This window comes from Papilio machaon, chromosome 29, assembly GCF_912999745.1.
Source record: "Papilio machaon chromosome 29, ilPapMach1.1, whole genome shotgun sequence".
Classification (NCBI taxonomy): domain Eukaryota; kingdom Metazoa; phylum Arthropoda; class Insecta; order Lepidoptera; family Papilionidae; genus Papilio; species Papilio machaon.
Window position 1 is genome coordinate 1,534,118 of NC_060014.1, and position 13,754 is coordinate 1,547,871.

Consider the following 13,754-nt stretch of genomic DNA (forward strand, 5'->3'; position numbering starts at 1 on the left):
TACAGTCAAATCTGGATAAGCGAGATTCTAAGGGTTCAAATTTTTACTCGCTATTAGAGGTTTATTATTATGGATCTCATTTTCAAGGCCCGGACAATAACTCTTGCTTCAGGTTCGACTGTAGTTTATTTATTTAAAAAAAAATATTGTGTAAAAACTATTTCTAGTTTTGTGTCTTTTTATCTCATTTTGTGTTTTTTTTTAATTATTTATATTATGTTGTTTGTTGTATATTATAAAAAAAAGAAATAAAATCATATTAAAAAATAGTGTTTATTTTGTCGACTTAAAAATCACGAAAAAAAATCCTAGAAAAAGAAAATTCGAAAAAAATATACAAAAAAAAGTTTTCTAAATATAACAAATTTTATATATAGCTATTCACTTATTAACTTGTTTTGTTAAATTCAAAACAAAATAAATATATAGAAATAAATAGAAATGAGAAATTATAAGCAACCTAACAAAGCAATTTTACCTTTATAAAGAAAAAAAAAAACAAATATGTTTGTATCATTAATTTTAACACTGAAATATTACAAAATAATATATACAAAATATATAAAAGAAAGTCGTGTTAGTTACACTATTTATAACTCAAGAACGGCTGAATCGATTTGACTGAAAATTGGTGGGCAGGTAGCTTAGAACCAGGAAACGGACATAGGATAATTTTTACCCCGTTTTCTATTTTTTATTCCGCGCGGACGGAGTCGCGGGTAAAAGCTAGTTTTGAATAAAAAAGGTTAGTCTTTGAGAACAAAAACAGAAGATTTAATACAATTTTTTTCTCAGGCGTTTAAATTGAATTTTATAAACGTACTTTATTCTGAAGTTATCAAAAACATTTTCTTACTTAATACATGTTTCTGTAATTGTTTCGACAATGTAAACTTATTCAGGCCACACAACACTTTCAATCCAATCTATGTAGCTTGAAACTCTTGTGTAAACAGCTGGTTGACCACTCTGAGCACATTTCCCACCAAAAGATGTCACACCCATAACATAAAATATGCATCCATTATCCACACTTGAGACTTGTAAAGGTGATCCGGAATCGCCCTGAAATAATTAGACATATAACATCGCCCTCAGGGCCGGTGTTAGGGTAGGGGACAGTTGGGCGACCGCCCAGGGCGCTGGACAGAAAGGGGCTTCAAACAAAGAAACTTCAAACTTTCGTGGTTTTTACTAATATACTGTTCGTAAGAAACGGAATTCTTACCACGATTAGGCTGTTTGAGCTCCCGATATTTCGGCACAGTTGCATGTTCACGTGTGTGTAAAAAAAAAACATGGCGCATGCAACTGTGCCGAAATATCGGGAGCTCAAATAGCCTAATCGTGGTAAGAATCCCGTTTCTTACGAACAGTATCTCAGATAACGTTGTTAACCGTCCACCCCCCATAAGGCACAGTAGAAAAAGAAGGCGCCGTAGAAATCTCGCCCAGGGCGCTAGTAGAAACCCAAAGAATGTCGCACAAGTGAAAGTGCGTGAGAACGGGGAATAATATCCTTTGTACATCCCCTACTCTAATTATCATCAGCAACCTTTTATCTTTTCTTACGATGAAGGAAAACATCGTGATGCTGCACGTATCTGAGAAGAAATTCAATGATATGTGTGAAGTCAACTCGCACTTAACTGTGGTTGACTATGACCTAGTCACCACTAACTTGGGGTAAGCTCCGAGCCCCTCCGTGAGGACGCATAGTGAGCTGATGATGATGAACCTTTTATCATACGCTAATATCTATGTGCAATGATTTTTTGTGAAATCTAGTAATATTACTAATATTATAAATGCGAATGTTTAGATGGATGTTTCTTTGAAGTTATCTCCGGAACATCTCAACAGATCTTGAAGAAATTTGTCACAGATATAGAACATAGTATGAAAGAAAACATAGGCTATTATTACGTTTTTTAATTCCATGCGAACGGAATCGCTGGCGACAGCTAGTATGCATTAAAATACCTGGCATGTATCTTTCCCGCCGCGTATTTCTCCCGCGCAAATTTGCGTCTGTGAAAATCCTTGCCACAATCTGTTTTTATGCTTTTTTAATAACATATCACACATATTATTTTCCAATAGTGTTAAAGAAACTTTTTGTAGGTCATTTGCTACTTCTATTTTACCTAAAAATTAAAAACAATATTTTGATTCAAGCCTATAGAGGTGACAGCCCTAATCACCAGGTATGTATTGATTTTTTTTTCTCGGTAAAAACCAACTAGTGTGTGTATGAATGACCATATTATGTTTTTCTAATACTACTGGAGAACGCAATCAGTTCCATGAATTATGTAAAAAAAAAAACTTGAGAGGTGTGTTGGGACACCCGGATGGAACAAAGTTCCTTTCTATTAATTAGTGAAGGAACCAATGTTTATTCTATGAATAAAAAACTTAAGTCTTCACAAGAAGTACATTTTATTTCTATGAATTTTCGTTATATATTGTCACGTGGTTGCCATGGTGAAGTAGCGCTCATTCGTCGTTAACATACTTACTATAGCAAAAAGTGTCGTGACAACTTTTCGTAAGAATTTTTTCCGTCTAGCCCCCTTTCACAACGCGCGATAAGGAACTTCGTTCCAAAAAGTAAAAAAATTTGGCGACGGTTTTTAGAGCAGTAGATGTGTATGTATGTGGCATTCTGTGGGTATCTACTGACGAAACATATAACACTAGCTGTCGCCCTCGACTCTGTCCACACGGAATTGAAAATAATTTAATAAGTATCCTATGTGTTCTCCCAGACTATGTTCTACATCTGTGACAAATTTCATCAACATCTGTTGAGACGTTATGGAGATATCTTCAAACATGAACAACACAAAAGACAACTGTCTAATCACCATTTTGGCGAGTTGAAGTGGCCGCTTGCTCGTTTGCCATCTTCTATATATATATAAAAGAAAGTCGTGTTAGTTACACTATTTATAACTCAAGAACGGCTGAATCGATTTGACTGAAAATTGGTGGGCAGGTAGCTTAGAACCAGGAAACGGACATAGGATAATTTTTACCCCGTTTTCTATTTTTTATTCCGCGCGGACGGAGTCGCGGGTAAAAGCTAGTTTAATATAAAAATATATATATTTGAACCGTGTATTTCCCCCGCGCAAATCTGACATTATAAAAATCCTTTCCCTTTGTTTATTATTCTAAACTACTTTCATTATAATATTTCATTCTGATCGATCTCCAGTAGTGTTAAAGAAGATTTTTATAAAACATTACTCGGTTCGTTTTTACCAAAAAAAAAAAACACAATACATACCTGATAACTAGGGCTGCCTCTTTACGAATGTCGATTACAATTGACTACATGTACGTAAATCAACGACTTGAACTGTTGAGATGCGGTTCAACTAAATTGGAAGCTCTCAGTTTATCACTATGTATTAAAACTTTGTAAACCGATGAGCGAGCTAACTAATGACTCGCAAATCAAAACTCTATGCCAGTGATTGTCAAACTTATTTCTTTCACCGCCCCCTTTGAAAATCAATTATATTTCAGAGCGCCCTAATTTTTATTCAGTCCTAAAACTTAAAAACCACAATTTCATTACTTTAATTAATTTCATTGCCCCCCATTTTTTGGGCCTCTTATCGCACCCTCCTAGGTTTCAAACGTCTCCAAGGGGGCGTTATCGCCCACTTTGGGAAACACTGCTCTATGCAGATACAAATTAAGCTGAACTGTGAGCCGGTTCAATGATTTGTTTTATATGTGAGCCATGATCTGCAGGTCATCAATTTTACTTGAATTACCATTACTACAATAGATCATATCAATTTGATTTCATCACTTTGTGAGACAGCAGAAATGTATAAAAGCGAAAGTTAAGATGTATGGAGGTATCTCCAGAACGGATCAATGGATCTCGCTGAAATTTGGCACAGATATAGAACATAGTCTGGAAGAATACATAGGCTACTTTTTAATTTTTTTTAATTCCACACAGACAGAGTCGCGGGAAACAACTAGAAGCTATTTTTATTATTAGATTTTTTTTAATTCCGCGCTTATGAACTCGTATTAGATACTAGTGTCCAAATATTAGATACTTACGTGGATCAGTAATTCCCCAGCCTGTCGCATAAGCGATAGAATTCTGTCCAAAGTCTGGTTTCTGCCATAAACATGCAGGTCGAATAGAACTGTCAATATCAACATCTGCCGCCAGCTCTAAAATAGCTATATCATTATATTTCATAGGCGGTTTGTATTCAGGATGTACATGGATCATTTTTATTGGTACCTACAAGTAAAAAACTTGTGAGCCGTCATGGGACGCCTGGCAGATGTGAAACATCGTGTGTGTACAAGTTATATGCATAAAATATTAAATAAATAAATGAATTAATGAATGAATGAATGAATAATAATAATAATACATAATATTAATATTAAATATTATTAAAATAATATATATAAATATATACATGTACACCTCAGTATAGCTTGGCGACCCGTCGCCACGGCAAGCGTCGCCACGCCAACGATTCGGTTTACAAGTGATCCTATAGCTGTTTCACATCAATAACAATTACAATATTGGTTTCGTCAGTTTAGATGTTTGTTTTGCATATGTAAATCGCGTAAAAATGCAATATTATGATTATTAGTAGCCAGCCTACAGAAAGATGAGAACCGCACACCACGAAGCCAAAAATCTGGCCCATTAAGCCTGGAACAAAGAAAGAAATGGTGCAAGCATTTAGAAAAGGCCATGTCTTAGTGCGGCTTCCTTGTGCGTATGGTAGCATATGCAGAGAGAATGCCGCACACCTCACTAACACAATGCTTGCACCATTCCACCACCATTGCACCAAAAAGAAATAAATGCTATTGTGGGCTAAGATTTATGTATCTATGTGTAACGTAGGTATACTTACAATTAAATTTATTACTATCTGTAATGGGCTTATGACAGTAGTAAGGTTAAGTAATTAAGTATATAATATTAAATTAAGTAGTTAAATTACCCTTGCACATTATAACACTTGTAAATATATAATTTACTGTTTTCATCGTAACGTGGCTAATTTGTTACCGGGCAGAATATGTTTGATTGGACTGTTTACATATTATTATTACTTGTCACTTTACACTTAGTATGTAATCTTACTTTTTTTGTAGCTTCTTTTGCAATTCTGTATGTCTCAGTGAGAATATTTTAGGATATAAGTTTTTATGTACTTATATATTAGATTGTACGCATGTAACTATAACATAAACTTGTGTCTGTTAATTCTCCGAATAAATAAATAAATAAATAAATTCCTTAGTACAATATTATTATATTACAAAAAAAGTTACTAAAAAAACCCATACAAGGTCTCCGACCCAAACTATGTCGGGGGATTAAGGAAAAAAAAATATTATGATTATAAGGTGGTGATCTGATGATGTAGCTGGAAGGTAACTATGAATGACAACCACATCGAATTTGGAATCGTTTTAACGAAAAGTTTGTCTTTTTTTTTTAATAAATATGAACATAAAAGAGAAAAGAATATAAAATTAAATGATGAAGACGTGGCTTTGGAAGCAAGTTAAATACCCAATTAGGTTTATGAAAAAATAATGGTAAGTACTGAATTTAAAAATGTCAATTAAATGACAAAAATAAAACCAAGTAAGGGATTAATTTTTTGTTATGTTTAATCAGATCGAGGGGTGAAAGGCTATTTGTTTTAAACGACATTTTTTGCGATATTGACTTATATTATATACTAGCTTTTACCCGCGACTCCGTCCGCGCGGAATAAAAAAAAAAAAAAAAAAAAAAACGGGGTAAAAATTATCCTATGTCCTATTCCTGGTTCTAAGCTACATGCCCACCAATTTTCAGTCAAATCGATTCAGCCGTTCTTGAGTTATAAATGGTGTAACTAACACGACTTTCTTTTATATATATAGATATATTCAGAATCCGAAAAATTCCCTGATTTCGAATATATATATATATATATATATATATATATATATATAAGTCAATATCGCAAAAAATGTCGCTTAAAACAAATAGCCTTTCACCCTTCGAGATATTTTTGGCTTTTACCATATTAAAAAAAAATAGAATCAGATATAAAACGACTAACATCTATAGGGCTCGCGCCATCTTGCACTGAGGTGTTCAAATTTAGATCCCCCAATCTAACTATAGCCGGCTTGGGATCTTTGGCCTTAGGGTCTCTAGAGCAATGTCCCGCAGTTAATACATGCTTCGTACTAATAAGGGAACCGCCACAGCTGAATTTGTACTGACCATCTATGTTCACCCAACCTACTGCTGCCTGGAAAGTAATAAAAACAATAAGAAAGTTATAACACAGCGATTCCCAAAGTACTCCAGATCCCCCCTCCAGGACCCCCTGAAATCAAAAATATTATAATGAAAAACTACTGACTAATCTATATATATAAAAGAAAGTTGTGTTAGTTACACCATTTATAACTCAAGAACGGCTGAATCGATTTGACTGAAAATTGGTGGGCAGGTAGCTTAGAACCAGGAATAGGACATAGGATAATTTGTACCCCGTTTTCTTTTTTTCTTTTTTTTTTATTCCGCTCGGACGGAGTCGCGGGAAAAAGCTAGTTAACGATAAACATTAACACGAAGGAGAAAGCATACCCGAAGTATGCGTAATTTAGACGGCAACACCTCGGCGGTTGCAGATCACGCCCTTAATTCCGGAACCTCGCATTATAGGTTCGACAAAGTTAAAGTACTGGCCCGTGACAGAAACTTCATGTCTCGGAAGCTTCGGGAGGATATTGAAATAGGTCGTCGACCTAATTTCAACAGAGACAAGGGATGGGCTCTGCCGCGTACATGGGAACCCGTCTTAATGAATGCGGCGCGATATACCGACAGTGCTGAAAACGATATCGTGGACATAATCAATGCATTTAGTGCCCCCGGAAACTTTAACAACAACACCAATGACGCAACCTCGTCAACGACGTCGTGGGCGACAGCTAGTAAATAAACATTAGTAAACCAACGGGTAATTGTATTCAATAGAAAAACGTAAATTACAACGTACCATATGTGGAAATTCTCCTGCAGTCGCCTTCTCACCTCCTACCACCAGTTCGATGTACGAATGAAAACAATTAGGCGTTGACACAGACTTTGGCGACTCATCTGGTACAAGAGGCGAGTAGACAACATTTTGTGTTACAATACGACTGTATTCTTCACATTCTGAAAAATAAATAATTATATTTAACTGTCAAATACAACATTAAATCCTAAAGATATCAATGCTTCACCGGTTTGAAGACTCGAGTCTGTTCTAAGTAAGACTAGGCCTCAGTCAACACACCTCCAATACCCTAAATAAGACTATGTTAACTGGAAAATGTTTAATGGAATTTAATTATTATTGTACAAGACTCTGGTACCTACATATATATTGCTATGCCCTTACAGGGTGTTACGTGTAAGTTCTTAACAATACAATTGTAAGACTAGGTCTGCAAATTACAGTCTTACAAGACCAAGACCTGTCAAAGGCATGATAACAAAGAGGGTGTCGTAGAAATCTCGAACACGGTGCTAGTGGAACAAAAACTTTTATTGCCTTTAATATTTCAATCAACTGATGGAATTATAAAATGGAATAAATATAAAACGAATAGAGAAGGAGAGTAGATAAACAAAAAATAACTCACTTCTTTCACTGACCCTTCTATCATCAGTATTATCTATGCCGTTTCTAAAAAAAAAAAACAATTAACAGTGTTTAAAATTGCAAAGTGACTGTCCAAGGATTCTGCGATAGATAGATGAAAGGTTAAAATCCTAGAATCATTGGACAGAGAGGACGCATTAAATCACTATACAGTAAAACCTGGATAAGCGAGAAACCTCTATAACCGAGAATGGTCCCTTGGACTCTCCCTTATCTAGTTTCGACTATATATCCCTTTCCCATACAGTCCCTCCCCCACCAAATTCATATTAAAAAAGGCAAAGGAAATAGGACTAAAATTTGGCTTCTGTCATCAAAAATTTCTGACTACCCCTTATTAGGGCTTACTCACCTAAGGTCCACAGTTTCGGCCGCCTGTAAGATGCTGCTGCCATCTCTACAGCAAACTAGGACGTAGCTGAATGAATGCTGACAGAATGTAGGTCTGATGCCGTTCAGCCTGAAAACCAATACACTAACAGCATAAACTAAGCATATAGCGAGTTCTAATGATTGTAGTGGGCGAAAAAAGCTGTCTCATTTTTATAGAGGCAGCCACGTCGCCTTACAGAACCGAATCTTAGCCAACAGCTATATCAGCACTTCTGGCAATGCTGTAGTTTTAATTTTGTTTGTTTTTTATTATAGCGAGTGGCGGATTTATATTTTAAATGATTGAGTGGAATCAGAAGAGAATTTTAGAGTTAATACACTTCTTTGAGGCAGAACCAGTGGAATTCACTTCATTCCAAACATTAAAAAAAAAACTATGACGCATGGTTAAAAATACAAGCCAATTTAAACAGGCCTCTAACAATAGACAAATTAACAAGAAAAAGGAGGTCTATTATCGCCTATTATAGACTCTCATCACATCATCAATCTCAACAGAATTTAACATGTTTAAAAATTGGGCACATGTTAAATAAAGTTGGCATTATTGTTGAACACTGATCTCTATAGATAAGCTATTGCTTGGAAATTATAGCTTTTGTTTCATTTTTATTAAAACGCGCCATTTGTTATATAAAGTAAACATACAAGTAGTCGTCCTTTGCAGTATTGCACTGATCTGGTGGAGCACACTTTCCAATTATATTAGTATGTTCTACAACGCAGACATCGCCCTCTGTTGAAAGAAATAAACATATAATGTATCAATAGCACCACAAGCCCAAGAGGGTCCGTAGGTGATGTTCAGGGGCGCTCTAGAAGAGATGAGGCGCGAACTTCTCGAATCCGTAGGCGGGATGGTGAACGCCCGCCTACAAGATTAAGAGACGCGCCTTCCCCCTGAGCCGGTGTTCAGAATACCCCTCCGAGCGGACGAACAACAACCGCCGCCACCGTGCCCTGTATCCCGGCCTAGCCTGGCGACCGGCGCCGCAAGAAACGAACAGGCGCGACCGTTCGCAGGCCCCAGTGGCCAGAACCAGGCCGGTACCCAAATCGAGGGCTGCTCCCAAGGCCAGACCGGCCGCCCCTCCCCTTCCTCCCCCTGCAGGTGGCAAAAAAAAGATGTGACGGTGTATTATGGCCAAATCTCAATCTGTTTATTGTTGTAATGAAATCTCGAATTTCATTAGTTTTCAATTTGTCATACTTTGTTTTAATAGGTAGGTTATCTTGGATACTTCCATACCACTTTCCCTCGTTTTCCTGGTCTTTCTTCCACATTTCTGTGCACAAAGTATAAATGTTTTCCTTAATATTTACAAAATAATCAGTAAAAGGAACGGATACTGAGTCTGTAGCGTCAATACTGTTTATAGCCTCATACGCTTTTATGTCCGCGTTTTCGTTGTCGGTAATGCCTTTATGTGAAGGCACCCACATAAAAGCTAACATACTCATAAGATGATTATATAATTGCTATAGAAATAGATTACGAGTACATATTTTAACTATAAAAACTAGGTTTATTTTATGTAAACTGTGTTACTAAGCACTAATATGAGAGATAATATGCTATTTCCAATGCGACGATTGCAACATGACAGCACATAAACTTACGCACTAATACTATAAAGGTTAAAAATGTGAAAATTTCATTACCTTTTGCTTCCATAAGAACACCGTCAAAAAACAGCAATAGATATATAAGTACTATATACATCTCTGAAATCGATATTTTGTGATATTTTTAGTTATCTGAAATTTAAAAAAACATACAGATAAAAAAAAGATAACGGCGAGAAATATAGCATGTGGAAATTTAGAATTCGTACTTTACAATCCAAGTTGGAGGTATTCAAAGTAATCGACGACTACCCGACAATACGAGACTTGGTAGAAAAGCAATCGAATTGCAAAGACTGTGTGAATATCTCTCCGACTCTTATCTCGGATTCGCCAAAAAGGATAGTACTGCACGGGAAATCTTAAATTAATTTTAATCACACAAATAAATTGCTACCTTGTTGACCATACTTAAAAATGACGTGTGACAAGTGTTTAAATTACAAGGTGATAATCCCCTAATTGACCCGGGTATTGTCGTTAAACTGCGTCCAGATCACCGGAGGACGGGCAGCAGCATCCCTAGGTTACGATGGAACTACTGCGATCGCCAAGCTTGGCGATTATGGCACAAACACCCCAATGATAGGACCGGGCATTGTGGCAATCGATGGGGGAGGCCTACTTGAAGCGGTGGACGAACTCAGGCTGATTATGATGAATCCCCGAATACAACATGTTTGACTATCTCATGGCTAAATTACCCGCTGCGGGTGCGAAATTAAAATAAAAGGAAAAAATAGCGCATTTGTTACTAACACTACCCTTAACTTATGACGGTGTAATTACTGTTCTGGTCCTATTTTGTAAGCTTTAGTGCTGGGCTAGCGATCATCCTGTAATATCAACTGTATTTAGAACGCAGTCTTGCATTAAAATTAGATAGTTATTTAGTCGTAGTCTACATCTCAAGCGAAACGGTTCTCTAAGGAAATCTTTGTGCTAATTAATTTGTGGTGAACCTTAGATTAATTTAATATAATTTATTTCTATATTTACCTATAATGTGTTATTACAAAATATTAGCTAAAGACTTTATTAATACTATTTATTATATAATTGTATATTTAAATTTTAAAGTCGGCACTGCACTACCCTGAGTAGGTCCGTGTCTTCTGCGGGGTATCGCGCGGTGCGCGGGCGCCGCGCGGTGTCTCACTGCCGCATTGGAATTCGAGGAGCTCGGCAGTGCGCAGAAATCAGTCGTTCATTAAACTTGTGTCGCACTCATCAATTCTTTCATCAAAAATCGATCTTTTATTTTCATAAATAGTCTATGTTCAATTAATTCACATAAATTATTAAATTGTTTCTATTTAATTCTCATTAATTTTGTTTTAGTATTGGCAACATTGTAAAATAGTAAAAATTTTTCCTATGCTGGCAACAATTTCTTTTTCGGACATAAGTATTTTGCAACCATGCGTGTATTTTAAGTAACTATTCAATAAATAGTTAAATCTACGGATATATTGGATGTACTGAGCATGCCGCACAGGTCGTTATCTATATACTAGCTAACCATATTCTAAAATATTACTTCACTTTAAAAAAAACTTGAGAGGTGTGTTGGGACACCCGGATGGAACGAAGTTCCTTTCAATTAATTAGTGAAGGAACCAATGTTTATTCTATGAATAAAAAACTTAAGTCTTCACAAGAAGTACATTTTATTTCTATGAATTTTCGTTATATATTGTCACGTCGTTGCCATGGTGAAGTAGCGCTCATTCGTCGTTAACATACTTACTATAGCAAAAAGTGTCGTGACAACTTTTCGTAAGAATTTTTTCCGTCTAGCCCCCTTTCACAACGCGCGATAAGGAACTTCGATAACAACTGAAAAATGGGAAATATCGTAACGGCCGCTATGGATGTATATTTATGTACTTCTATTTACATAGACATGGAGCGAAAATAAGAATAATAAATGGCACAAAGTCAATGCGCTTTAATATATTCTATGACTTATACACAACCGTATTTACATTACAATACCAAGGGCATTTATTGTAAAAAAACAAAACCGGTCTTTGATACTACGTATTCTAATAAAGACAATCCTAGAATGCTATATGCAAATTATAAACTTACTAGCTGTAGCCCGCGACTCTGTCCGCGACGAATTAAAAAAAATGTGATAATACGTGTTCTTCCAGACTATGTTCTACATCTGTGATAAATTTCATCAAGATCCGTTGAGCCGTTGATATCTTTATAAAAACATCCATCCATCCATACATCCAAACAATCGCATTTAATAAGATTTTAATAACGGTTATGATCTAATAGTCCAAATGGATTTCTTCAGATGACGAGGAAGATAAATATTCCAAGTGATGAAATTTTTTCAAATTTACCAAATATGATAACACAAGGTTTCAGTTACTGATGATCAGAAATCTTTGGTACAGTAAATGCTGAAAACCACAATGTCTATAACTGATACGTCAATTGTAAAATCTAATATATAAACTAGTGAGGAATAAAATTATTTTTTTTATCCATCGAGACAAAATAAACAATGTGACGTTTCTTGAAAGCGTTTTTTCATTAGAAAGAAATCTTTTCAGTCGTGCAAAAATGTTATATATTTAATATACTAATTATAAAAAGCTTTTATAGTTTAAAAAATGCGTGTATTTTTTACCCTAATTAATAAACTTTTCTAGCAGAAAAATATTGAGATTTTTAATAGAAACTGACCTTAAATGTTATAACAGGATGTGCACAAAATAATAACCAAAAGGACGTTTGCTCGTTAACCGGTTCTATGTATCACTGGGATTTAGCAATACGTAAATCAGCTCTATTAAAATGATCAGCTCACATACACTTGAACAGTTGAGCTGTGGCTCATCAACTAAATTGGCAGCTTACAACTCATTGCGGTGTACTATATCTTGTTATATAATGCCCAAATAATACATAAGAATCCTAACCTTATTATATAATAACTTTAGTGCATAAGAATTCTAACTATAGTATATAACATAGTTGTAAACATCTATATATATAGTCAGAAAGTTGTGTTAGTTACACTATTTATAACTCAAGAACGGCTGAATCGATTTGACTGAAAATTGGTGGGCAGGTAGCTTAGAACCAGGAAACGGACATAGGATAATTTTTACCCCGTTATCTATTTTTTTTTATTCCGCGCGGACGGAGTCGCGGGTAAAAGCTAGTTACTTATATTAACCATTTTTCTTATGTTATATTTACCATTCCCGCACTGATAATTAATGTTATTTGTTGTTAAAAACATATAATGTACATCCTAAATCAGCCCCAGGTAGGGTACTGACTGCGGACATACAGAACGACTCGCACGGGAGGTGCACCGGCAATAATCAACGGTGCAACCCTATTGCGGAGCACGGGGAAATAAAACCACCTAATGCTGGTTAACGGAACAGGTTTATTTGATATCGAGGGGTGAAAGGCTATTTGTTTTAAGCGACATTTTTTGCGATACTGACATATATATATATATACTCGCTGTCGCCCGCGACTCCGTGCGCGCGCATTTAAAAAATGGGGGGGGGGTTATGAAAACTAGATGTTGGCCGATTCTCAGACCTACTGAATATGCTCACAAAATTTCATCAAAATCGGTCAAGCCGTTTCGGAGGAGTATGGCAACGAAAACTGTGACACGAGAATTTTATATATTAGATTCGGAATCAGGGAATTTTTCTGCGTCTTTTAACCTGGGTTTCATGAAAATCGGAGCACTTTTTTGGCGCTTGAGACAATGCTATTTTAGGGCATAATTTTCAGAAATGGTGTATGATCCGACATCATTTTAACCATTTTTTTTTTCGTCTCGTACTTAAAACGTAAGTAAATACAAAGTAATGGAGCTTAAGATGTTTTGCCCGGCTTAAATTAAAATTTGATTGGCGGCTAAAACGTTTTTCCTTTTAGCCAATATTTTGAGAAAGTTACCTAAAAACATTTTTGCTTCCACCACTAAACGAGTGTAGGTACTGTCACTTAAAT

General features: G+C 35.8%; 1 protein-coding gene across 1 annotated transcript; it reads right to left on the reverse strand.

Moving 5' to 3' along the window:
* Window positions 1-952: 952 nt before the first annotated feature.
* Window positions 953-12,713, reverse strand: LOC106711791 (serine protease snake-like). Its single transcript, XM_045685250.1, has 9 exons — window positions 12,456-12,713; window positions 9,786-9,881; window positions 8,772-8,859; window positions 8,083-8,190; window positions 7,711-7,754; window positions 7,080-7,240; window positions 6,129-6,323; window positions 4,093-4,282; window positions 953-1,065 (listed from the first exon to the last, which is right to left on the reverse strand). Exons 2-9 carry the CDS (start codon window positions 9,844-9,846, stop codon window positions 1,025-1,027), a joined length of 888 nt encoding a protein of 295 aa, XP_045541206.1. The 5' UTR covers window positions 9,847-9,881; window positions 12,456-12,713; the 3' UTR covers window positions 953-1,024.
* Window positions 12,714-13,754: the final 1,041 nt, after the last annotated feature.